This window comes from Zonotrichia albicollis, chromosome 1, assembly GCF_047830755.1.
Source record: "Zonotrichia albicollis isolate bZonAlb1 chromosome 1, bZonAlb1.hap1, whole genome shotgun sequence".
NCBI lineage: Eukaryota > Metazoa > Chordata > Aves > Passeriformes > Passerellidae > Zonotrichia > Zonotrichia albicollis.
In genome coordinates, this window is record NC_133819.1 from 127614016 (window position 1) to 127641480 (window position 27465).

At 37.6% G+C, this 27465-nt stretch overlaps 1 protein-coding gene across 8 annotated transcripts in view; it reads left to right on the top strand.

The window, feature by feature from the left end:
• RALYL (RALY RNA binding protein like) overlaps nt 1-22912 on the top strand; it is a 378947-nt gene extending 356035 nt beyond the window's left edge. For 6 of the 8 annotated variants that reach the window (XM_014275804.2, XM_005479417.3, XM_014275801.2 and 3 more), the window contains 2 exons: nt 3234-3412; nt 19808-22912. In XM_014275804.2, coding sequence (XP_014131279.1) covers nt 3234-3412; nt 19808-19825 — 197 coding nt within the window. In that variant the 3' untranslated portion in view covers nt 19826-22912. The remainder of the gene's footprint in view (nt 1-3233; nt 3413-19807) is intronic. The other 2 variants (XM_074553290.1, XM_074553295.1) reach the window with 1 other exon arrangement.
• Nucleotides 22913-27465: the final 4553 nt, after the last annotated feature.

Consider the following 27465-nt stretch of genomic DNA (forward strand, 5'->3'; position numbering starts at 1 on the left):
CAATAGGGGTAATATAGAAAATAGGATTTCCTGTACATAGGAAAACTGTAGAAATAGCTACTGTAGAAATAGCTCCTTTGTTTGCAAAATTCTGAATGAAGAAGCTAGGAATAAACTGTGTGGACATTAAAAAAAAAAAAAAAATAGAGACTATTTGTCATGGTTTGAGCCTGGCACAGAGCCAGTGCCCCCCATGAAAATGCCTCACCCTGGTGTCTGCTGTGAGATGTGACCAGGAATAAGCAAAACAGGCTCCAACTTAAACATAAAGGACACTTTATTACTTAAACTACAGGAAAAGAAAAAAAAGAAATTGAAAACCTTACAAAAAAACTTTCCTCCTCCCCACTCCCTGACTTTCCCAATCCAATACATTCTCTCAAAAACACCAACTGCCCAGCCCGGCACGACACTTTAGTATACTCAAACTGCAGTTCATGAAGAGGAAAGGAGTCCTTCTTGTTCCATAGGCTTCTCCTGGAAACACACTGAAACCTCGGATGCTTCCTTGTCACTTCGGCACCGCCCGGGAAAAAAAAAGTCCTTTTTGCCGCTTGTGACATGTTCCTTCCATGCCCAGTGCTCTCACCACTGAGACATGGCCAGAGCTGCTTTTAGGGTTGTCTTTCAAGGATGCCTTGTCTCACTCCAAAAAGGCACAGTCTCTGCTTTTGGGACATCTGTCCCCCCCATATTTTTCCAACCCCCTGGGGCCGGGGGGTCCTCACGAATGAACCCTCCTGGTTTTGAGGCACTGCCTCCCCCTAAATGCAGTCTGTGTCACAGGAACAACTGAGTCCATGGCTACAAGAAAAAGTCCAGCCAAAAGGCTACTCCAAATCATCTCTCCCCATCCAATCATCTCCACATTCTTCGGGCCAGGTCCTTCTTATTCAGCTTCGAGGAGGATTAGCATTTTTGCAAGGCCCCAATCATGCAAGAAAGGGTTAAAAGTTTTCAGTCTCTGTCGGTCCCGGAGCGACTCCCACGCACACTGCCCACACGCTGCCGCTCCGGCCGGGCAGTCTTCCTCCCCCCTTCTCCTCCTGGCTGGCTGCTCTCCTGGGGGGGGGCTGCCCGATGTCTCGATGTCTCTTGGGGCTCCTCCACCCTTCCATCCTTGAAAGCCCCTCAACCCCCACCTCTGTCCAGGCCCCGGGCCTACCGCATGGCCGCCCCTCCCCCGCCCAGCAGCAAGGCTGGACGGGGGGAGAGATCTGATCTCCTCGCCGCGATGTCCAAAAAGAGGGAGTGCCAAGGGCAGTGCCCTGCTTTTAACCCCTGTGTATTCTCGGAGGTGTGTCCAAACCCCACTGGCTACACCGGGTGCCAGTCTCAAACCCAAAACCTTCATTGGTTTGACCACAGCTTCCCAGAATTCCCACTCCTTCCTGGTCAAACCACCACACTATTCTTCCTGTAATATTAGAGATTAGGCTCAAAGTTAGGTTCCTGAGTTTATCTTCTCAGAAGAGCCCAAAAGAGATGAGTACTGAGGTGGTATTTTAGCCTTCTCTGAAGAACCCAGTCTATGTTCTTATTAAGACAATTAAGTGACCTATTTTTTTAGCAAGTGCATCTTAGATGGTTTCCCATTTAAATGTATTGTCTCCCAATTCAACAATCTTGGTTTTAAAAGCCTTAACCAAAATTGATTCAGTTGTCATTGCCAGAACTGAGAGATCTCAGAAGTGGCTAAAGACAGGAAGTGGTAGGGCCACATATAGAAGGCATAGGTGATTCAATCCATATTTCCTTATGCATAAAGCAAGTAAAACAATCACTTTTAACTAGCATGGGATTGTATGGAGCACCTTACCAATAGAAGATAAAGCTCCACGGGGTGAATCTTCTGCTAATATATATGACTACAGTACTGTCAGAGCAGCAGTCTAAGATGACTTTGTATTCTTTAAATCTAAGAACCTTTCTGAAGACATTAGGTGACTGAGGGAGGAAAGCTTAATTTTTCTGTTTCTCCAGTAAGAGAAGTTGAAAATGAAGGACAAAAGACAAATGAAGGCTAAAGAGATGAATGTAAATAGCAAAATAAATGTGCAAAGTCAAAAGGTAAAACAAATGTCTCGGTTTAAGACTATGGTAGAGAAAAATGCCATCAGATTTGAATAGCATGTGTAGCTGGTAATAACTTATGATAAAAAAAAATAATAGAGCTTCAAAAATATAGAGCTTCAAGGCAACACTTAATTCATTGGTTGTCCTACAACATAGGTAATGAACTACTAGTGTTACAGAGCAGTCAGTCTTACAAAGGAAGAAATATTTTGTTCTAGAAATTCTGTCATTGATCACCCTCAGACTGAAAAGATATTACTTTTCTAGCTGCATGCAACCAATTCTCTGCCTTGATTCACTCTGAGTACATAAAGTGTTTCATATAAGTTCCTGACATGCATAGAAATAAGACTCTGATCCCTCCAAACATTCTTCTAGCCAGTCTCTGTCATTCTTCCATCAATTTTTCTCTGGACTTCTGCTGTTTGGATGAAGTTCTTCAGCATATCTAGGAGTTTATCGATACCTAGTCACAACAACAACAACAACAACACAGCTACTCTCATGAATTCAAACACAATAGATTCTTCAGGCCTCCATGGAAATGGCCTTTCTTTTTACCACTTTGCAGAAAATATAGGAAGCCAATATTTGGTTGATTGGAGGGGGACATTCTCCAGTTATTTCAGCACATTATACCAATGATGAGTAACAGATACTTTACTCCATAAAAATATGTTTACTTGTCTAAAAGTATTTGTTGATTACCTGTATGACTGTTAAGATATATTCACAGTAAATTAACACAAATTCTCACTCATTTATTGGCAATTGACAGCCTTCTGCTTCTCAGAGCATAGATATTTATGTACTTCTCATTGGCTGCTCATGAATAAACATCTGGTGACTGTGCCAATTGAATTCCAAGGCAAAATCAAGTACAGAAAATTGAAAAGCTGGATCTCCTGGCAAATCAAGCCTTCATCCACTGTATGGCATACATGGGGTAGATGATCATATTGATATTGTGATTTATTTATGCACTAATTTTTAAAAGAAAAGTTTTCAATCATATTTGCCTGGTAAACATTATCACAGAGAATTTTACAAATCTAGCACATCTGGAGATGGAAGCTTAGGTTTCTTCTGCAGAGCACTTTCCTTTGCCACCAATAGGAAAGGTTACTGAATCTCCACAGAGTATGTTTTCCTTACAGAAGCCCAAAAGAAACAAATGGAAGATAATGCTGATTTGATTCAAGAGGAATGCATATCAGAGAATGCAGATAACTCTACGGAAGAGCCAATTGAAGGAGGGCCAGATGCAGATGGGGATGGAGAAGATATGACTGATGGGATAGAGGAGGATTTTGATGAGGATGGCAGCAATGAGCTGGTAAGGAATAATCATGACCTGTCTGTCTATATGGTTCCTACAAGTAACCACAGAGAACCAACAGTCTGGATTAAGATAAGCTCAGAGCAGCACTGTGATGTTCTGTAACTAGTGCCCAGACCTATACTCCTCATACACTATGATATCAATTAGGCATAGGAGCCTCTGAGGAGAAATAAAAAAATATATTTTACTGCATTTGGTAATTTTAGAAAGGAAATAAAATGCAGTTTAAATTGGTTTACATTTATTATTTTATACATGTAAAAGTGTAGAGTGCTACTTTTTCATTTTCTCTTTTTCTTTAACCAGTGCTTTTCAAAATTAAATAGGATTCTAAAATAGTGAACTTTTTCATTATTAAACAAGTGCTTTCCATGGTCTTGAGTCTCCATGTGTGTACTCTGTGGGCTGTATTGGCAGAGACAAGTTTTTTTGATGGAAAGATTTTTCGTTGAGAAATGAAATAAAAGCATTTCATGAAATAAAAACCTTTCATGAAATAAAAGCATTTCATTTAGCACCATTACAATGCTAAACTCCTAAGTTCTTCTAGAGCAACATTAAGAAATATTTGGAAAGGAGATTTATACCTTTCTATGCATTCCTAATAGGAATGGAACAGTCACTGTGGTTTAGCCTCTATAATACTCTCCCTTCCATCCTGGCTTTCTTATTCTGCTTTGAGCTGAAAGAACTTTTGTTGCTCATTGTCATTGCTTGCGTTTAAAAAATATTTAACCATGTGTGTACAGTAAAAATCTTTTAGTGAAGCAGCAGAAGTCAGTTAGCAAGCAGAATCAATAGCAAGTCTGGAGTAACAGCACATATGAATAACCAGCGGTTTGTGCTGCTTACTGCAAAAGGAATTTAAACCTACTTGTAATTTTTTCAGGTTTGTGTCCCGTTAGCCAGCCCAAGATTTGAATTGCTATACCCTGAGTAGCATTTTTCCCGGAAGAAGCTACTAAAACCTGAATTCCCTCATTTTTTCACATGCAATGGAGAACAGATGACATTATCCCTTTTTCTTAAAGAGACAGGTTCTCCTCTTTAGATACAAGGGATGTCTGTAAGAAAATACCACTCTGAATTTGTAGGGAGTTGAAATTTTGTAATTAAGAAATACTTGTAAATATAAACTCCCACTATGGCCAAGAGTGAGACCAACTGAAGTGATTTTAGCAATAGGGGTTTATTGCTAAAATAAACCAGACCAGAGTTTAACAAGAATGGTGGTTTTTGTACTAATTAGGGACCATACTCCCCATTACAGACAACTAAGTGGGGATGTTAACATACAGTGCATTACACTCTGATTGCTCAGTGCTGTCATTTCACCATGTGGATTTGACATACTTAGCATATATCCACACTATATGACACAAAAAGCAGAAGAATATTTTCATCTATCAAAGGCCTCAGCAGGAAAGGCTCTATAAAGCAAGCAGCATAGGAAGAATTCATTAGCAGTGAAAGTCTGGAACTGGCACAGACACGTTTGCACACTGCTGCTTCCAAGTTAAAAGGCCTTTCCAAGATTCATGTTATGGAATCAGTTGAAGCACAGTGCAGTGCAGACACAGCTCCAAAGACAGCTCAGAGGTCTGACACGCATCTAAGGCAGGGTGGGGAACCAACTCCAGTTTCTCTGCCTGTCATCACTAAGTGCATGAGTGCTGGGAGGAGGCAGCTCCCTGCATGTGGAGAGTGCTGGCCTCTGCATTGCATCCTGGCATTATTGGCATCCCCCCATCCCAACATGATGGTATCAATGAAAGGCCAAGGAACAGGACTTCTGTTCGTCCTCTCAGTCAGGGTCAGGTGCAGCCTGGTGCAATGCCAGGGCAGTGGAGCAAGTCAGCTTCATGCCTTCCACCTTCCCAAAGGCTGGAACCCTCTAGCTGAGAAACTGGCGGTACTGTAGACTTTAAAGCTTACAATTAAGATTGTCACTGATGCAAAGTCCCTGTCCCTTTCATCCTCCCTTGCCATTTCCATCAAGTTTTGGAAGAGGCTACTTCACCTTAGTTTTCCTGCCCGCTGCGATGTGATAATGACACTTTCCTCCTTTTGCAAAGCCTAGGGAGATTAGTGAATGCAAAGTTGCAGTGGATAGGATAAAGGATTGCTCAGCAAAGGATTGCTTCAAAGAAATCTCAGGTGTTTTCCACAGAAAGGCAATTATAAATTGTGGAAAACACCCATGCCCTGAGATTTCTATAAATTATGTATATTTCCTCTACAGTTTTTACCCAAAGATTCAGCAGTATCAGCCTGTAGTTATGATATGAAAATGGCAGTTTTTGATGCATATTGTTATTTCGACTGTTTTATACTGACATATATTTATGTAGATATACTGGCCAATTCCTATAAGATTTAGCTCCTACTCCAATCATTGATAGCTCTGTAAAGGGAAAGACAGTAACAATACTACCAAATATACAGTGAATACCCCTGTAGATATATTTGACAATTCAGGCTGCTTCTACCTATCCTGTGTCCTCTTATCTGAAATTGCCCTCTGTCTTTTGAAAAGTAAAATAGATATATAAGATTGTTATAAAGCAAGTCCTAAGAGATGTTGTTATTCTGTTTTATAAAACCTAAATTGTTTAGGAAAGAAAGCGGACTAAGAGCAAATACATAACTTTGGAATGGAGACAGTTACAAATATTTTGAGAAAAAAAAGAAAGGTTAAGAATTAAACATATTAAATGTGACAACAGTAAGAAAAAACTTTCCACGTAAGAAAAACATTATTATTTTGTATAAAATAGTAACATTGGACTTGGAATTCAATAAAAATCCTCCAAAGGGCTTTTTTTGAAATGAATTCTATAATGTTTTCCAAATATAGAGCTAAAGGAATTTAAGACAATGATTAAGAAAATATTTTTTCTCACCATTAAGACCAGAGGAAATAGAAAAAAATATTGAAATGGGCAAAGCTAATGCTTTTAAAAATTTAATTGTGAGTCCGCTAGTATGAAAAATATTAATAGAGGGAAACAGGGAAATTACTTAAATTTAGATATTAACCTTAAGTGAGTTCTTCAGATTTATGTGTAAATCTTCTGCCTGGTCATTTCCCAAAACCTGCCACATGTTTGCAGAACAGAATTCTGTTCTCCAAATGCTGTCAATATAGGGAGGTATTCAAAAAGGTCACACCCACTGCCAGAGTCTAGGTGCTGCCACAATGGAGCCTCTGAATCCATATATGTGGGTCTCCATCTTCGCAGCAGAGGGCTCAAAAAAGACATTTCTTTCTTTATTTCTAATTCTAACTTAAAAGGAAGTGACTACGCAGGATGTATGCTGTGGGTTTAGGTGGTAGGATCAGTTCTCTAAATTCACACTGTCTATTTGAAGGAACAGGTTACTGCACAGAACTGAGTGATGGCAGCTGTCCACATGCCTGCTTTCAGCCTAGATCAAGTGTAAAAAAGACACAGTCTGAGTTAAGTCAGGCTTGGATTTAAGAACCCTTCAGTTGTCTGACCAGCTGCACACACAAAACACCACACTCAACAGCTGCATACCTTCTTCCTCCACCATATAGAAGAGGATGTTGCTCAAGCTTGCATTGTAATTTTCAGTGACTAAAGACATGCCCAAAACCAGTCATTATGGCTCAGCTAAAGTGTGAAAAAATTTAACGCAGCAGTAACTTGATTGCCCACCTGAACTCCAATTCAAGACAGGATGCATTTAAGGCACTGCGGCAGTCATCAAATACCACCTCCTGAGAAATTCTCTTTTGTACTATTTGCCCAAAAGTGTCTCTCAGTAAATCTCTCCAGTGTTTCAGACACTCTGGATTGAAGGATCTCCTTAGAAAAATTCCCAAAGAATTTTGCTGCATTTCTATACTGAAGAGTTCTTTGAAAGGTGATCTCAGAAACATGACCCATCTACATATGAATATGTTAAAGGCTTGGCTTCAACTTGCTCAGTGAAGTGCACCACAAGTGCAACATGCTCTCACACAGCCTCTCACTCCTGCCTGTACAAGGGCATGCATACTTTGTAGTTTTATATATATATATAAAATTGTCACTGGTTCATTATGTAGCTCCTGAGCTTACTTTACAATTCATGTCACTTAACTGACCATCAGAGCTAGTGAAAGGGATTGAAAACTTCAGGTCTATTTCCTTTGCTCCTTTTAGGTAAAAAAAAACAGGCAGTTGGTTATCCTGGGTTTTACTGGACCCAAAATTCAGACTTTCATTCCCTTCCTAACACTGAACAGTTTCTAGTAGCAGTGAACTTAAAATTCCTGTGTTCCTTCCTAGTGCATTCCTTTTAATTTATACCGTCTCTCAACAATGTTGTGACGAAGACAATATACCCATCCCATTTTATGGAAAATGGGCTCTCATGAAGAAAGATCTTCATGTTTACTTAATTAAGTTCACACAAAAATCACAAGCAGGTCACAAAATACCCAAACACAAATTTCCAGTGATATCAAGCAGGTCTTGTGTGTCTGCCATGGCTTTAAATTGTAAGTAGTGGGAAGGAAAACAAACAACCATTTCTTACCCCTGTGGCTGTACAGGGGGAAACAGAAAAGTGACCTTTACAGCCCAGTCCAACACGTTACTATATTTGAGCAGCAGCTTGTCCTCAGTCCCTCAATAACAAGTCCCTTCTTAATAGAAATGGCATTAATATTGAGCGGCCTGGCTGAAAAATTGAAGGAAGAAAATTTCTGAATTAGCATGCTTGATGGATCCCTAATTCTGCTGATTTAGCACATGGACAACCCAGTGCAGACCCAGAACATTTCATATATCTTCTCTGAATTGGTTTCAAAGGGTGTTGATTGATCATTGAGGAAGCACTGATCAAATCATTGCAGCCCCCTTGTAAATAAATCAGGTAGCTATAAGTTACTTCACTGAAAGCCTGAAGTATTACAAATTTGGAAAAAAAAAACACAAAACACTTTATTTATTTACCATTAGCCAATGGTTAATAAAATACCAACAAAATAATTAACTGTAATGAATCATACACAAGCACTCATATATGTATTACATTGCCTGAGAATAATGGTTCCTATCAAACTGTCAGCCTTTCATAGTAAATAACTATAATAGGAATAGCATGGTAGTGGTCCAGTAGTTGAGCATTCAGTACAGCAAACTGTTTTCTGGTAGAGTATGTGATGCAAATACAGTAGATTTATGGTGTCATAACTCAGATCAGACAGTGGTTAGTGCTTGGTTGGAATTTGAAGGATATATTCACAATCACAGCATTGTTTTTATGCTGGTGTAGCTGTGCTAAAAGTAATGAAGCCAGACAAGCATTATTAGATGGGAGTTCCACAATAATGAGTCAACTTTAATGAGATGTCTTAAGAGGCATTTTTATTAAATTATTTCAGAACCAAAGATACAGATACTACAAAAGGCCCAGTTCGGGTTACAAGGTAGATTTACAGCAGTTATTTCAACAATTATAGTTCTCTTTCTATTAAGTATATTTCAGTTGTATTTACCTCTCAAGGGTATTTGATTTCTTACTCTTGTCCTTTTCTCCACTTCCACACTGCATGTTTTCAATCTGTCAAATTTGTTTCTAACATCTGATAAAGAATAATGTTTCAAATATTAATACCAGAAACTGCCACAGACATAAAACTCAGAATATTCCTCTTGCTGCACTGATTTTCATTATGCAAAAGTAAAACCATTATGATATAATAATAGCTATATTTCTTGTAGAATTTGATGACATTATCATTTAAATCAATGAAACCAACTAGTGCTGTGGCTAAAGCTCATCAAAAACATTTCCCTCTTATCACAAATGGGTGATTTAGATTGCTTACAGGTACACTATCAAAGGTATTAGCAAAAGTGGTTTTAATATGATGTTGTAGAAGAGTAACTAGCCAAGGTTCAGTGGCAAGGTTCACTGTAGTACTGTATAGCACAGTCATTTGAACAATGATTCAAAACCACCAAAGCACAAATCATGCTTAGTTACCATACTAAAAGGTTTTGTATAATACCAGTCACATCCCAAACATCTGCCATTGGTAAATGGTCTGTCTGCTTCAAGAAGTAACCTTGAGAGGTTGTCTTCCAACCTCAAGGGGAAACCACTCCCCATAGCCAGGCTGCTCGGCTGGGACAGCTCAAAGAAGGCCCTTTTAGGCTGTCAGATTTGTGGAATATAGTGCAGTCACAATCATGCAATGGGAAAGGGTTGTATGAGACTCCCTGCACCCACAACTTTCTTTGTTCCTTGATAAGTGAGACTTTGAAAAGCTACCTGCTTCTCATGTGTTAATTGCATGGTGGGTGTTCCAACATCACCCATGTCAATGCTCCCTGGGCCACTCCTTGCCTTTGTGGCTCTTCAGAGAATAGATTGCATCTAGAGGAGTTCTTGGCTGTCTGGGCTATGGCTCAGGCCTTTACCTCCTTCAGAGTCTGAACCAAATTCCAACTAGCTTGGTAAAAAGGTTGATCATATGCATCACATCCCTTCTATAGGTAGCTAAAGCAAAATAAATAGCAAATCTGTGTGAAACTTTGACACTTTCTTTGCTTTAATTATTTTGTATTGAATTCAACAATGAAAATACTCAGCAGAAAGTAAAATAAAATCTAAAGAAAAAGAACTAAAATTTCTCTGATTAATTTCATCTAGTTTAAACCCAGTTTCAAGTAGCAAGATTAATCAAATATGTGACTGTGTGATCTGTGTGATAGTATTGATACTACTTAATTTATCATTGTAATTAAACAAGATTTTTCATTGTCCATTTAGATGCCTGTTTTTTCAGTCCATAGCATCAGGACAGACAAGACTGACTCTTCTATTATCAGCCAAATTAAACTGACTAGGCTTGTTGAAAAGTTCAGTAGCTATTCTAACAACTTGTAGCTTTCTGAATGCACTTGTACAGGACTACTTAGAAAATAAAGGACAACCCTTATAATCAATGGCAATGGCTAAAGCAATGTTGTGCCAGAAATCTTATCCAGCTTACTTTAAAAATCACTAAAACCATGCAAAATTTTGTCTTTTCTATTGAGCTTACCATTCATTGAAATCTTGCCTTCAGTGTCTGAGAAACATTATGTTCTTCATCTCTAAGACAAATGAACAGGTAAAAGATTGTGTTCACTTGATAAATATCAGAGATGTTTGTACTTGAGCAACTTAAGAAAGTCATTAGGGCACCATACCCGACAGATACTAATTCCTTGTACCTTCCAAAGCTGCAGTAAATCTAATAAACTGTGACTGAAAAAATGGAGAAAGTAATAAAAGCATGCAATGAAATCAAAAATTGTAAGAAACTTCCTGCCATGCCCTTTTGTTATATTTAATATATGCAGTAGCACAGTAGAGGTGTTTGCTGTTCACCCAGTGTTACATGAGTCATTGGAAGGACCTTGCCATTGCCCCTCCTCCCCATTTTTCCTGGCAGTCAATTTATCAGAGGAAGATTTCCTAAGTGGTGTTCAGTGTTTTAACTGGTTTATGACTGACTACATAATGTTTTTCTCATCATTATTTAAATCCTATCCAGTACATATCACATGGGAACCTGCAGAAAATGCAGGCAATGTTATAATGCATTTTGTGTCTCTTTCTACTAGATTTTCCTGTCTGTAATTGCACTTTGGTAAAACAAATAAGCAAACTAATTTTATTGCATTCAGATCTATTCCTCTGAATCTGCTCTAGATCATTTAGTTCTCAGTTTAAAAATCCTCAAAACTTAAAATCATGAAACTTTTAAAACCTTGTTATAAATAATATTGATAATAATATACTTAATTTACAGACATTAGAATCCTATGGATTTGATGAAAAAGAGCTTAAAAACAATGGGTTTCTCTTATATTTATCTCATTTTTAAGGAAAGTATGTAGGATCAGGAATTTTGTGTCCTGTTCTCAGCTTTGACACTGACCCCATGTGGTAGGCAATGTGTCTCAGAAGATTGAATGTGCAGGTAGAATTATCACCTCTTTCTGAGGTCAGACCAACAGATGCCCTTCTTTGACATGTAAGAAAGGAGCATTCCCAACTATTTAAACTTACAAAAATTAAATTATTTCCAATAAAGAAAAATATCTGTTGAACAGGCTATATATTCTTCAATGAATCTCTTACTTTTTTCATTGCACCGTGCCATCTGTCTTGACCTGCCTGAAGTCTCAGTCATCATTTAATAAAATAGTCATGGTGCTTGATAATTTTGAGACAGCAAATATTTAATTTTCATGGCTCAGGCTCCATCAAAAACATCTGTTTTGCCTCCAACTTAAAAACAAAACAAAATCACACACCACTCAGTGAATTTAATCAGAGGTAAACAATGCTGTCAGATCAGGCCAAAAATTCTCTTAGACATGTAAACAAAATATTTGCCTAAATAAGATGAACTCTTCTCTGATATAATGTAGTTGACCTTAATATTCAGTATTAGTAGCTTCATTATTTTTATTTAGTCTAAGTAGATCCAAATTAGCTCCACAGATTTTGCTGGCCCAAAATTTATGAGCATAGAGTCAACCTCTGAGTGAAGTGCAGAAACAAGGACAGCCAAACATCCATCTCTTAGAAGCAAACCTGGATTCCTTTACAGGTGAGGACGATGATGACTTCTAAAAAATATCACAGGCTTTTTGCTGTACCTTATGGCTGAAAAGGAAAGATCAGAAATTAATTGAAGTAACTCAACACTTTAAATAAGAAGATTGATTTTAGTTTCCACCCATGAATATTTTTGCCAGTGTAATTTTAACTAATTCTGGTGTAGCAGCCCTTCTTTCACTTCCCTGCGCTTTGGCTGATTCTGGTAAAATCTGGGTGACTTGCTGAAGGTGCTGCACTGGGTTTTGCTCACCCATCACTTACAACCAACCATCCCCATCTGTGCACAGGGGAAATAAGCATCAGAGCAGTAACCTAGTATAGACACCAAATCAGCAGTATGAGGTCTGTTGGGAAAGTGATTGATGAGAAGGGGGACACTGATGTTTTCTAGGCATTCACTGGGACACAGAAATGCTCTGGAAAAGCTCAAGACAGCCATTGGGTCTGTGCTATGGATTTGAGTCTATCAGCTTAATCATCAAATTCTAAGATTTAACTGAAATTGAGCAATTGTCATGCATGACACATTTTCCCTGGTGTTTCAGTCTTTGAAAATAAATAGTTTTAATTCCCCTAAAAAGCACTCATTTCACAGGCTTTATCAGTAACCTTGAGCATCAAAAATGCTGAATGGAAAACTCTCAAAGGAAACATTTTTCTGTTGAAATCCTTCACTCAAGTAAAGAGGTGCAGACATTGAAAAGCCAAAAGATTGTTATTTTTCCATACTAAAAGGCAAAATTGTAAATTCTTTTTTCATTACAAATTGCAGAGCCACTACAGCTAGTGCCTCAATTTCTCCAAAAGGTCTCCATTTTTTTAGTAAATATAAATGTGTACTAAGAAGATTTTCTGCATGATTAATATCAAAACATGAAAGGCAGATTGAATTTATCCATACATAAGCATTTACACACCTCAGAAAAGGGAAGTTATTTAGAAGGTGATAGAAGTGTAATTGCCATTTCAACAAAAAAAAAAGCAATCAGTGAGAATAAGACAAGCTCAGTCTGCCAAAATAAAGATTTGGAAGTTAATCAAATACCAACTTATCCAGCTTGTCACGCTGCTATGTGTGTCTGAAGTTTCCAAATTGTTGTTGCTATTGATATCTAAAATTACACTACAGTTATGTAGTCTTTCAAAAGTAAAGTGTTTTCCAGACCAAATAAATAGAGAATGAAAAGGCTAAATTCTTCTCTGCTTCCTCTTTGCAGGGTTATAATAATCCTTTCCCAGCTATTATGAGATTCTGCACCATTTGCAGACCACAATTTGAACCCAAGTCCAACATTATGCTTTCTAACTTTTTTTTTAATTCATGTCTCTTGAAATCCTCAGAAAACCAACATTTTATGCATTACTGTGCACTGTGCATTCAAATAGGCATTAGGCAGGAAAATAAAAATTAAAAAATTGTTTTAAATAGGACCATCTTTTATTGCCATTTCCACCTGCATCACACTGCCACAGCAAGACCTTCACCCATGACAGTTTTAAGCATATAAGTCTACATCCTGTATATTCAATTGACTGTCTTAATTCATTATTCTGCCACCATTTAAATATTAATTTTGCATTGTTTGTCTCATTCCACTCCTACTTCCTATGGTTTACTCTGGGCTTTCCCAGTATCTCTGTCTCATGTTATATGCTTCCAACATCTTCCTCCAGCACTCCCTCCTTCCCATTTCTTTTCTATTTTTTTTATGCCTTGGTTGCTCAGTTGAGTAAAACTTCTGCCTCCAAGTACCTGAAAAATCTCCAATTGATTAGCCAGAGCACTCCTCATCTCAACACATTGAGATTTATTCCTGTCATTGCCTACAATTATTTTGCCTGGAATGAATGGTCTTTGTTTTTTGATACTTATCTAAACTCTAATTTGGAAATAGTGAGAAAGTTTATTAGGGGCTTTCTGAATAATTACTTTAAGGCAATTCTTCTTGTAAGCTCCTACTTTAATTTATTTTAAAAACACATTTCTAAAATGTAGACATATTAAACTGCCTCAGGGTACAAGTTTTAGTAGTTCCTTTATGCATTAAACTGTGTGTTCAAAACAGTACCCTTGACATTAGTAGGACAGGAACTTTTGCCATGACCATTAATACTAATTGGACCACCTAATCTCACACTAGAGAATTCCTACTCCTCACATTAAGCAGAGATTAATTCAGTAGGAATTTTAGTCTACAGCTTTTTTTACACCACCCTGTAACTTAAAAGCATGTTCTCTGTAGCATTCAGATGATAAAGTAGAGTACTTAGCATGCACCATGATAGGACTCAGGAGCAGGCATTGTCCCAAGAAACAGAAACACCCAGGGATCTCTAATGAGAGCCACAGCCCTGGGAATTTGCTATGAATAGCCACTCATACGCAGGGATAAACAAAGGCGTAACATTATTTTCTCTAGTTTATTTGGCACTAGATCCCGATAAGGTGTTGAGTGTCCCTCAAGGCACATAGGTATGGGCTGAGGGAACTCTGTGGACAGCATAAGGGAGTGATTCATTACTGTATTTGGATTGGCTTTATCAGCCAAGAGAGAGCAGGAATGGGAGTTTGGTGGGAACAGTTTCACCATGGTGTAGCAATGTGGTAAAGATTCTGGTAATGATCTGGTAAAATTCTGGTAAAGACTTCAGGGCAGTGAGGTCTGCTAAAGCACCACCTCCCCACCATCCAACCTCTTCCACATCTGCTTGGAGATCCTGGCCCATGCCACACTCTGCAGAAGACTCCATGCTTCCAGCTTCAGATCCCTCCCACTGTCACCAGAAACTGTGCTACTAGTCCCTAAGTCTTTTCCTATTGCTATAAAGGACGTTGCACAGGAAGATTTTGCTGCAAAAGCAGTCTAGCAGGAGAAAAACACACAGCCTAAAAAAAGTGGGAAGATCCACTTCTTTCCTTCATGGCCCCACTCAAGCTCTCTAATGACCATGCTGACTCTATTCCCAAAGTCGTTCCTTCAGTCTCACACCTGACCATCATCTCAGCTGCAGTGTGTCCTCACTAGCACTCTCCAAATATTGGATCCTGTCTCCACCACTACAATCAAAAGCATTTGTCACAATTCTGCCTGGACTCTGAGAAAGAAAAGATATGATGGTCTAGGGGAGAAATCAGTATCTGATAGGGCTATCTTATTATTCCTGCTGATTTTTATTGGACAAACAAGTGAAACAGAGCATTTTAATACAGAGAAGATAGAAGTTTGTTTTCACTGATGACTAAAACAATCATTTTCACAAGTACTCACATAAATACTAGCACTTCAAAGCAATTAAGCTGTTCACTGAACAGAAAAACAATTCTGTAATGTTTTTAGCAATTAAAGTATGATTGGCAGAGTCAAAAACATAATGATTAGGTTTCATCAAGTGAAGAAGGGTTTAAAGAAGGTGCAAGTCATTCTTTTATTTATCTTTTATTAATATTTATCAAACTGTACAATCACTCTATTTATTAAATGCAGAGAATATTCTATCACTAGTTCATTACAAAAAATTTTGCATCACTGCCATCATTTTGTTTTTCATGTTTTGCAAGGGTTCCAACTGAAAGCAGCAAAAGTGTGATACACATTCATGTTCCCCTGCTCACACATACTGAACTGAGCATTTACATTTCATATGGGGGCATTAAACTAAACCACTTCTATGACTGTTACTGAGTTAGAGATTTTATGCTTTAAATCAAGGGACAAAGTGCAAGGTGTACCTCAAATGAACACAGCTGTGAAGTCAATGTGATAGCTAATACAAATTCAGTGTTCCTTGGTAAACTCTGCTTGTTCTTCATGGCTTCCCACTGATGATGAAGAATGCTGTGTAAAAGCCAACAAATGTGCATGTCCCCATGGTACCTTACAAATATAAATTACAGTGTTTTTTACTCATTCTGAATGCCTGCTTAAGAGAAAAGGAGGATATTGCCTTGAGTTAGACATAGCTAATAAACAGAATGGCAAATTGCTTTACTACTTTGTGTACTGCATTATGATTTTCCTCATTTTACATAAATATCTAGATCAATAATGGCTAACTAAGTTTTGGCTGTTTTTTGTGTTTGTTCTGCCTTTTCTTTTAAAGCCTGCTCTACAGGCAGATTCCATTTTTCATCTCTTTGGCTGTCCAGAAAGTGCATTTCATAATGAAAATAAATTGTTAAAGATGAAACAGAGTATGCTATCCTCGAGGACAAAAGAGCAGCATCTGTAGACTTGGATTCAGAACTCTCAGTTGCACAGATAACAGTATTAGGAATGAACATCAGATGTAATGAAAGCAGTTGTGCTACAATTGCAGTTTGAGGTAGCACAAGAATGAGGGCCAGCATTGGGAGTGAAAGGAGAGTGTACCTGCTGCATTTTAATGGAGCTTGCCGTTGTTTTGCAGAAAGTGATGTATGGCAGTCACATAACCTTCTGTCAAAGCATAGTCAGACACCAGCAGAAACCTAGAAAGTTGTCAAGCATCAAGTCTCCTACTCAAGAGGAGCCTGCAAGAGATACATGTGCAATTTTACCAAGCAGTGGTCAGCAGTAGCTTCAGATGCCTCCATTATAGTTATTAAAATGAGAATTCCCGTCCTGAGAATGGGTTTGTCTGGCAAGGAAAAAGAGACAGGAGAGTAAGAGGAAGGACACTTGAGGCTTTGGGTTGCAAGTTCACATGTATACGTCAACCATCACCTATCCATCCTCTTTGTAGCTGCGTTTTCTGAGAGTTTCTAAGATTGATTTGATCATAAAAGCCATCCAGAGCAAAGGACTCTTTAAAAACAGATGCATTTTTTCAGATGAATGTCTTTCATCTGTCTGTATTTTGGATGCTCTTATTTCTTATTGTGGGGTAAGCCACACGGTGAAGTCTGTAACAACTATATTCTGTGGGACTTTTCTTTAAGCATTTTCTTAACAAGGTAAGATGTTAATCATGTACATCTTTTGTGTCATTTAGTCATAGCACATTCCTAATGCTCCCTCCCAAAAACATATGCTGAATTTACCCTCTCATACAGTAAGATTTATTCCTGTACATTTACCCAGAATGCTCTTCCCATAAACCCTGTGAGAAGGAAACAATTTAATTTTGACTTTCCCATGTTATATACAATGTGTATAGTTAAAATTAAGTTAATCTAGTAGAATTTGAATTTGGCAAAAATGCCAGAAGGATTATACTAGAACTATAACAACAGTAGCAATAGCATTTATGGAAAACTGAAATACAGTGTTATGCCTAAGAAGAGTGTTTCCAATACCTCATGCTCAAAAAGCAATCCAGATAGGGAAAAACGCAGCAGAAATAATTTCAGATGGAAAATGAACCAATAAATATTCCATAAACTCTCTCCATCTTTCTTTCAGAGATTATGATAGCAATTAGGACAGTATATAGAATTTCTTTGATATTGTCTACGGATGCCAAGTCTACATGCTCAGTTGAGTTATTCAATTCTTAAAATGCATTATGTTCAAATCACACTTTCTAAAGTGGTTTTCTGTTAGAACTACATCAAATGAAAGCCTTATTACTGGCTTAAATGTAATTCAGTTCATCCTTGTTGTGTCAGGAGATGTTTTTATATATAAGGGAAAGAAATGAAAAAAAATTTAAAAAGCCCACTAGTCATCATGAGGGTTTTTTAATATCATCAGCACTGCCAAAAAGGTAGATGATAAATGGCACACTATTCAGAAGAAAGAAATGGGATGAAATTAGCATTGAATTACTCTGTATTAATCATAGCCCTGGACTCCTGTCATTACAGGGAAAATAAAAGTTCGGCTCTTTCAGATTTTAATGTTTCCTCTCAGACTTTACCATTATTTCTAGTGAGAGAGAAATAGTAAAACCATATACTGAAGGAAGAGCACAGGAATATTTTGCAGTGGTGGAGTTGCTAAATTTTTATCACTGTTTCCAACCAACAGCAAAGCAGCATTGGTGACTTGGGTCCAGATGGTTAGCAACATTAATGTTTCACAATAGCAACCTAATGAAGCTCTTTAGTGCTGTGACAGGTAAAGGCCTGAAAGGTTTATGGCAAGGTAAAAAAGCTTTGATAAATAACTTGAAAATCTGCCTCATTGTTTTCAAAATTGTTGCTTCTTATAATGGCATAATGGAATAGCAAAGCATAGTTGAAAAAAAGACTAGAAAAGAGTAACTCTCTTTGGAGCTAATAGGATGTAGAGTGAGATTTTATTTTTTTTTTTACTCCTTCTAAGATGAATAGCTAGTTAAAAACCATTAAGCCCCTCTTACACTTAAGGGAAGAATTTAAAGGTCTTTATTATAGCTAGTCTCTCTAGGGATCAGACCTAAAACATGAGAGATGCTCTGTGCAAATAGAGAATAATAGTTTCTGGATGATTTAACTTAAAGAAGAAAATTCTGAGATCTCTCACACGAACTTGTCTCCCTAATCCTGGTTACCTGTGAAGACCACAAGCACAGATCTGGTGCTCTCTTTGCAGTGAAGGGGAAATCTGATGCCTGACTTCTTCAAAGGTCAGGAGCCCAGTCCTGCTGTGACTTGGATGTTTCTGGAAAACCAGGTTTCCAGTAAATGTAAATTTTAACATTTTAACATTTTAATTTTAATTGGCTGAAAAGAACATCTGGGAGCTTTTCAGCCTTTGATCAGAAGTGCACCAGGTTTCATCAGCTGTTTCCTTTTTCAGTTATAAAACAAGATAGACTCCACCCCCCCCACAAAAAAAAAAAAAAAAAAGTGCAGAAAAGATTGGCTGAAAATATTTTTCCTGTCAACATTTTTTTTAAACTTGGGTTGAAAATTTCGCTTCAAAAAAAAGAAACCATCTACTTCTGCTAACATTCTCTAGTGTCAGCTTTCCAAACAGATGCAATTAGGAAAGTGTTGTCAGTTTCCCTGTGGGTAGGTGGAGCTGGTGTGCATTATTGGTGTGCATTATGCTTCCCTGCAGCATCACTCAATGCCTACTTGGAGCTGCTAGCACTAATGGGTCACATAGCAGGACTCAGATATTTAGATGCAACCTGACTCCAGCCTCTTCTGGAAGAACAGACCTTAAAAGTGTTGGCTACACTGGACTTTTGCATTTTCACGATGTGGCTGATAAAGCAACAAAAGATCCCAAAGGATATTTAGTTATATCCTATGGCAGGTACACAAAAACAATAGCAAAATAGGCAAAGTAAAAGGGAAACTACTGAGGAAAAATCCATCAATCTGGTAACCGTAGGCATTGCTGAAAGCACACAGCCAATGGAAATGGAGTAAGCTATATAAATAGCATGATGGGACTGAAGCAAAGAATTCTACATGCAATTTATTTAGATTGAATGCTATTATGCAAATAAAGCACTTCATTGCAAAGCCGCCAAGATACATTATTCTATTTCCTGCTGCTAAAATAGAAATTATTCAGGAGTTGTTTGCATAGCATTATTGAGGGGAGCTATACTTCAGCTTCAATAGCTCTAGTTTGATTTGCTGTTATTATTTTGGGCCATACAGTCAACTCAAGACTGTTGCACAGTCCTGACTGCCCACTGCTGCAGGAGCACTATTCTTCTTTTAACCTTTGATGGTTTAAGGTGGGAAAGCATTATAGACATTGATATTTGCTTGATTTGTGAAAAAAAAGTCATAGTCCTCTTGGCTCTTTTCCCAGCTGTCTTGGTTTCTTTTTGAGGTTCTCTTGGAAGAAATTCTATGCTTTCGTACTAAAGCCAACATTTCGTTCTCAGTTTCTACAGATCAAGTGATGAAATGTTATGTGTGAACCCCCTGAAGGCTGAGAAGAGAAACTCTGACTTCCCCACAGAAAATTGTGAACTGCAGTTTCTTACTGGCTGACAACACCTTTGACTCAATTTGTATGAAACTCAATTTACTTATTAAAATGGACATTATTGTTCAAATATTAGAAACTCCATTTCTTATATGTTCTAAGCTGTACAATTGTCAGATTTTTATGGTTTAGATTGTAAATGTGGTTTTCTCTGGCTAATTATTGGTATTATTTTTTTAATTTTGATGTCTTAAAGGCCAATGTACTGTATCATAATAATATGAAGGACGTATTTAACAGGTGTGGAAAACACTGTATACAAATGTATATTTCTAAAAGCTATTTTTATGATTAGCACGTTTACTGTTTTACCATATTTAGAGTCAGGTGATATTGCACTTCTTTGTTTACTGCTTAGTTCAAACAAGACCATTTTGATCAGTGCCACAATTAAATACATTGTATGGTATTTCCCATTATTTTATTCAATTTATTTGTCATTGGAAATAATTACATTTGGTAATAGAATAGCTTCTAAAAAGTGAAAATGTCAAAATAAGAGAGCAATTCTTGATAAACTGTAAATTGCATCCTCCTGTAAATCCTCTTCTTCAGATAAGCCCTCTCTGTGATACCATTCATCAGATAGTTGTTACAGCTGTTCTTACAAATCTTTAAAGGCAGTTTGTTGCTACCATATGGAAAGTCAGTCAGCCTCCTGTCTAGCCAGAAAAATTACTTATAGCCTGCCAATATCTGACAGCCTGAGTTAGTCTACTTATTACTTTTTGGGTTCTTTTCTGGCAATAGTCTTTCCAACCACAAAATCCTAAGGCCCTCCTAAAAGCCTGAAGTTGGAATAATTAATTATTACAGATGTGGGGAGAATCCCAGTATAGAATTTTATAATAAATCATATTTCCCTTCAAAACAGAATGGATGCATTATTTCTCTTGTGTTACTGAGACATTAAAGGTAAAAAAAGCATATGGGCACAAGGACTTCATCCCCTAGAAAAGTACCAACTTGTTCACCATCCCAAAGTCAGACCTCTTTAACATTGCAGATGACATGAAACAAGGAATATGTATTTATTCATCCACATCTTTATGTGAATGGTACTCATACAGAAAGAGACGTCTTTAAAGTGATTGCAGGGTAAATAAATTATTTATTAGCTACAGTCTCCCAAGAGGGAGAGACATTAATTTAGGAAGTATCTTACACAGTCAAATGGAGCACAGACCCAGTCTGCAGTGTTAAGCCCTGATCACTGAGCTCCATGACTGGGGTACTTGCTATTTCAGATCATCCAGCACTACAAAAATGAACTCTTGCCTTGCCCTTTCAAACATTCTCTGTAGGCTGAAAACAAGAGAAAACAAAAGGTACCAGAGAGACTTTTAAAAAGATCTAACTTTAAAGTTCTGTTTTAAAAAGCAGTTTCTGAGATGACAGGTTCACCTCAAGTAGTGTGGATGTAAGCTGGTGGGAGCTCAAGGTCTCTGGTCAAGTTTCTGGCATGGGGATCATCAACAAAGAAGGACTGATATTTTTCAAAAATTTGGAAGCAAAGCATACATTTTAATTGCCTATTACTGAGTGAGAATTTTTTTCACTAGGTAGCTATGTGACATTGCACTCTCAATTAAGGTTTGTGTACCTTAAATTTAGCTTTTGTCTATTGTATGTGGAGTTATATGGTTTACATAAGTGCTGAGTGTTACCCAGCTCCTTAAAAAGGAAAGACTAGTATAAGTAGTTACACCTGAGCATAAAGAACTGCAGCTTCAGAGTTTATCAGGGCTGAATCTCCAAGAAAAGTGCAGGAAAAAATAGTGCTCCTTGTAAGTGAAATGTTAGGTCAAATCAGAGGGTGAAATACTTCTCAATTTTCTATCTCTTAATATGGGTTATGAACATTTTTAACTGCAAAAATGCAAACAGAATTGCAATTTTGGGATTTCTGCCTTCAGCTGATAGTTAAAAAATAAGGAACTCCGAACTTCAGCAGCTCAAGAGGCATTTAAATCACATAAACTGTTGGCTGACTTAAAAGACGCAGAAAATCATTCAAGGAGATCAGTTCTGATATTGGTGTTAATAAACTAGATATGAGAAACATCTAGGTATATTGTCTCTTCACCACCTCCATTCCAAATGAGCACAGAAAGCACTCTGAGATTTTCACACATTCTTTATAGTCATTACTCTTACAGTATAAACTCACAGAAATGATTGCACAATCATAATGTTGACACTGTTTCACACCACAGCTTAGGTCCTGAATATATTTTGAACATGAAAGTCATCTCTGATGACACCCTGAGGCACTATTTCATTTGCAAGCCAGAAGATTGTTACCCCATGCAGCCTATTACTAGCAAGGTTTCTCAATGGCATGTTTGCTTAAAATCACTCAAGAGGATGCTGGTGGCTTCAACAGAGCTTACTTGTTCTCTGCTGTCCATGTTTGCAGTATGCTCGGTGTTGTTTGCCATCACCTGTTACTTGTTTGACATAAGTTTTGTCAATTGTGGGATTTTTCAACATCGCTCGTCCCTTGCAATACAGAGGAATAAGAAACATAAAAGATCTTGTCAATCAGTTTGGACCGTCAACAGTCATAAAATCCTTTACAGACAGTCCTGAATCAAACCACTTCATTTTCTACACAGATATATATGCTCTGTGTATTTCAGATGTTTGTTTCAAACATGGGCAGCTGCATGAATGGAAAATGTTTACTAAAAAGCTTTAAAGTTTGGATCAAGAAAAAATATTTTTACTTTTGTAAACCCTTGTACTACATATTGTTGCAGTTCCTATTAGTTTTCTCTGTAGGTCTATTTTTAGTTCTGAAAAATCACTGTACTTAAAATATGTAGATAACTATAATCTTGTTAGCAGTCCTATTTTTAATTGGTGCCACGGCAATTTAGATTTGAAACATTGTTTGCCCATTAGAGCAGATTGATGGTTCATTACAGTTTTCTTTAAAATGTTGTAACATAATTTTTACATGTCTGTAAATAAATATTTTCTCTGATTTATGCACTAATTCAGTTTTGCAATTTTTTCTCTTAAAATGTGACTCTACAACACTTTCCAGGAAAAATGTATTTCTCTCATGGAAAATTGCATTAAATGGTAGTACAACCATCCTTCACAAACTTTCAAAGCAGATCAAACAGAAGGAGGCATTCATAATATTAAGTACTAAACTTTTGTAAAATGTATAAAAATGTTAAACTGCTATCATTTTAATAGTTTGATAAATTTAAGATCCATACTGTATTGAAAAATGACTGACAAGAAATGTGACGGACTTCCTGAAAAGAGGGACTTCTTCAGTGGAGTGAGAAAGAGGGAGGCACAGTGGAGATACTTCATTGAATTTAAGAAATGCTTTTTCTTAATCTTGGAAGCTTCTGTGTTTCACATATCACAAAAGCAGTGTGAACATAATTTATGAAAACCATGCAAAAAATAGTTATCATATTCTGCTCAGTGTCTAAATTCATTTTGCATTCATAGTTCCCTATTCCGTTCACAAGGGGTTGCTTGCAGGCGAGCTAAAGAAAATTGGTCCACAAAGTCTATGAGAATGATTTTAAATTATATTGGTATTGTTGGGAAGCAAGACTGTTTTGAAATACAAGGTAAAACCAGGACAACTTGACAAGTTAGTAGCTCTGAGCATTTCTCAGCCATGAAATGTTCTGGCCACGAGAATGAAAGAGAAAGAGAAAATAAAGGCATTTGTGTACAGCAGTTAGAGCCCTGTGTTTATAATCCATGCCCTTACAGGAATCAGCTCTGGAAAACTGGTAAGAAAGTCCTCTGAGAGACTGCTTAGAAAAAATACTGAGTGCTACAGGGAATACATAGTTGCTGAGTTTTGGGTGGTGGAATAATAACCCATTTGAAACAAAAATTGCTTGAAGTTTTGTGGCTGCTATAAGTATTTTTTCCTGATTAACCCCTCAAAGAAAGATTTTTGTTTTACATTTGTGCAAACAGAATTAATCTGCAAGTATCACACTTTATTTTAACAAAAACTAGTTTGCAGAGCATCCATCCCATATAAATCCCACTAACCAAACAAAAATGTTTGTAAAGGTTACATTTAAATCTTTCTGATACTGTCCTGGCTACATGACTTAGCAGCCTAAGGTAATGGAGAAAAAAATTTGCATAACCACTCTACTGGTGTATTACTATATGTCAATATATCTATGGTATGTAGCTATGCATATGTGGAAAACATATCCTTTCATTGCTCTGTGCTTTAGATAATTACTAGAACTACAGACAACTAAAGTTGTGTAAAAAAAGAAACTTATCCCTGTGGATAGCCATTAAATGAGTACCTTCAGTGTCTATTCCAACTGGACTCTTAAACAAAAACTGTGGTCAGTGTTCATTCTATGAGTAGTTACAGAAGTATTTAGCAAATTATTTAAAGAAAGAAGAAATTATATTGCTGCTGATGATGTTGGTGCTGCAGCAGGACCACAGTGGAACATGGTGGAGGAACAGAGGATTTACAGCATGGCAGGACTGCAGCTTAAATCTGGCGCTGAGATCTGAAGGAGCATTAAAAGGATTTTACCTCAGAATGATTGAGGGGTTGTTTTGCGCTTGCACTCATTTTATATTTGAAGAAATCTCCCCTATACACTTATTTATTTTCACATCTGACAGCATGCCATGATTTGATGATTCTTTCAAGGGGTAAGCCTCAAAATTTGCATGTGATTTAGGTCAAATTTAGTGAGAATTCAACACTTAGCAATAAGTAGTCAATCACACTAAACATTTACCCCTTCTTCAGAATTTTGGCCTTGGTGTTTAATCCACAAGGCAAGGGAGGGATTTCATAAATTTCTGTTTACCTGAGTAGTCACATTAATTGTAAATCTATGCTTCCATTGATAGAAAAGCTACAGATCATAGAAACATGGAATCATTTTGGTTGGAAGGGACTTTAATGATCACCCAGTTCCAAGCCCCCTGCCCTGGGCAGACTTTTCATAAGACCATCCAAGCTGACCTTGAACACTTTCAAGGATGAGACATCCACAAATTCTCTGTGAAGCCTGTCCCACTGTCTCACCACCCTCACATTAAAGAACTTCTTCCTAATATCTAGATTTTTTTTTTCTTTCCTTTTTTTTTTCAACCTGACAGAGTTTTGGATTCTGGTCTCCATCAGTACTCTACATTAAAAAGAGGAAACATTTTTATGTAATGTGTGATCTCAAGCAAATCAACATCGAAATATTTCTTAGTTCTATACAAGACAGCTTTCAGTGATCCATGTCAGGAGTTTCACCATGTTTGTGATGACATGCTGCATTACCTGTAATCAAAGTACCAGTGTATGAAATTGTGTTTTGCAAATCTATTCATTGAGCACTATTATTTAATAGTGCTTCAGAGAGAAAGTTTATCAGGTCCTGTCTCAGAAACATAAATAGGGTTAGCAAGATATAAAAAAATCAATTGTACTGATTTCAAGGATGAGTGACCTTTGAAATTTGGATTCTTCTGCAATTACACGAGGATCATTTGTAAGTAAATTGTAAATTCTGAGTTATTTTTTTTGGTAAACTAACAAGGTGGGGAAACAGTAATCCAGGAGTGCTACCAGTTTTTATGGGTCTCATTTTGGTCAATTTGTTCTACACTGAACTTGGATGATTCAAGTGATGTCACAAGATAACATGATGGAAGCAGACAATAACAGCAACAAGAAAAATAACTAAAATCAGTATCCATGGAATTGTATATGGGCATCCATGTAGACAAATTACATCGGTGAATTTGCCATCAGATGTAAACTTGAGGTTCAAGAGAAGCTCAGTGAAATTCCATTCAGTGCAGAGCTACAAAGAGAACACCTGCTGCTCCTGCTTACTCAAGGGAGTGAATAATCCAAGCAGATGTCAGATTTCCAGCAGCAGATTTCCAGCTCAGATAGCACTTTTCAAAGATGTCTTTACAGGGGACAAGTTTAAACTCTTCCCAACATCTTAACCCTCCCTTATGTGGTCTCATATGTTAAACTATGAGATTTTTCAGAGAGGACAAAAGCAGTTAAATGGTCTCCTGTAGTAAACCCCTCAGGTTTAGCCAGGGCCCCTTGGAGAATAGAATGCTGACACAGCGGCAAAGAAGTTTCCTGTCTCCAGGGACATCCGCCTTGTACCTTATCCCTATAGCCATGTAAGGCAATATTGTGTTAAACCCTACCATTAGTCACTTATGGTCACTCTAACACCTTTGCCATTGGTCAGGATTGGATCCAGGCCAAGGGTATAAAAGTAGCATACTGTACCCCTACTAACTCGGAAGAAGAAGAGCTGAGACACTTCACGGACCCTACAATAAAGCCATACTCGTGGAACAGCCAGCGTCTTCTGCTTCTCCTCTCTCTACCGTCTGCTGGAGCCTTAGGCCAAGGGAAAAGCTACCTAGCAAGCAAAGCTGAAATCACAAGAGCTGCCTAATCACTAAGAGCTGAATATCTCCCTGCTTGCTAGGGGCTGACCCACGGCCTTGGTCTGAGAGCGAGCTGGCTTCTAGCACCCAGTCCCCTTGGGGACTGAGCTCTGGAGCTGTAACAGCTTGCATAGGATACGACCAAGCAAGGCTCATTTAGTCTCCTCCCAGGAATGAAGATCATGACAAAATGTGTATGTGAGCACCTACACACACACAACCCATGGGCCTGAAAATGGAGCACGTCCCATCTCCATGTTCAGGGCTAGTGCCTTGAGGGCTGAAGTTGCAAGAGATTGAGCTTGGAGGACTAAAACTCTCAGAGAGTTTGTGAGCTCCTCTTTAAATATGGTTGTAGAGACTGTATTTCATCATCAAACCTCAAGTAGTCACAGAAAAAGAAGTTTGAATTATTTCTTAGCTACAGAGAAGGGATGTAGGACATGGAGAGGTCATTTAGCTCTCACAGACTTCTCCTATTCTCTATTGGTAACAGCAAGAAGCTCAGAGGACCCTGGCCTAGAAAAACTACATAAAGACCCTGGCCTAGTAAAATCATTACACATTAAAAGACACTGATGTTACAGTTCATCATATCTTTGTGTTTCCTTATGGGCAAAATTCTTAAACTAAATATTTCACATCAAGCTGGGTATAAATTTTCACTGCTGTGAATAATCAGCAGAGTAATGGAGTTTAAATCTCAAATCACATTTTCCTTTCCAGCAAATTCCCCAGTAGGGGTGGCTCTAAGTTGACCGTGTTAACCAGGTTTTGGAGCAAATATTGTGCAAAAGCAAAATTATTCAATCTCTTCAAGCTAAGATGGTGCCTTCAGCAATGATAATCAGATTTTAGTGGTCTCCATAGCAATGAGGGTGAAAATTTAGAAAAGCATTCAGCAGCAAATACAGAAATTCATAAAATTAAGAATGCACCCCCATTGAGGACTGGTTTGCAGGGATGCTGAGAAAGTTATGCTCACATTTGGGATTTAAAAGTATAGGCTTTACTTACCATGAATCACTACAATTGAGCAAAGATCATGCTGCTGTAGCATGTTGCCTCTCAGAAAAAACATATTTCTACTTCCATATTTTTGCAGAT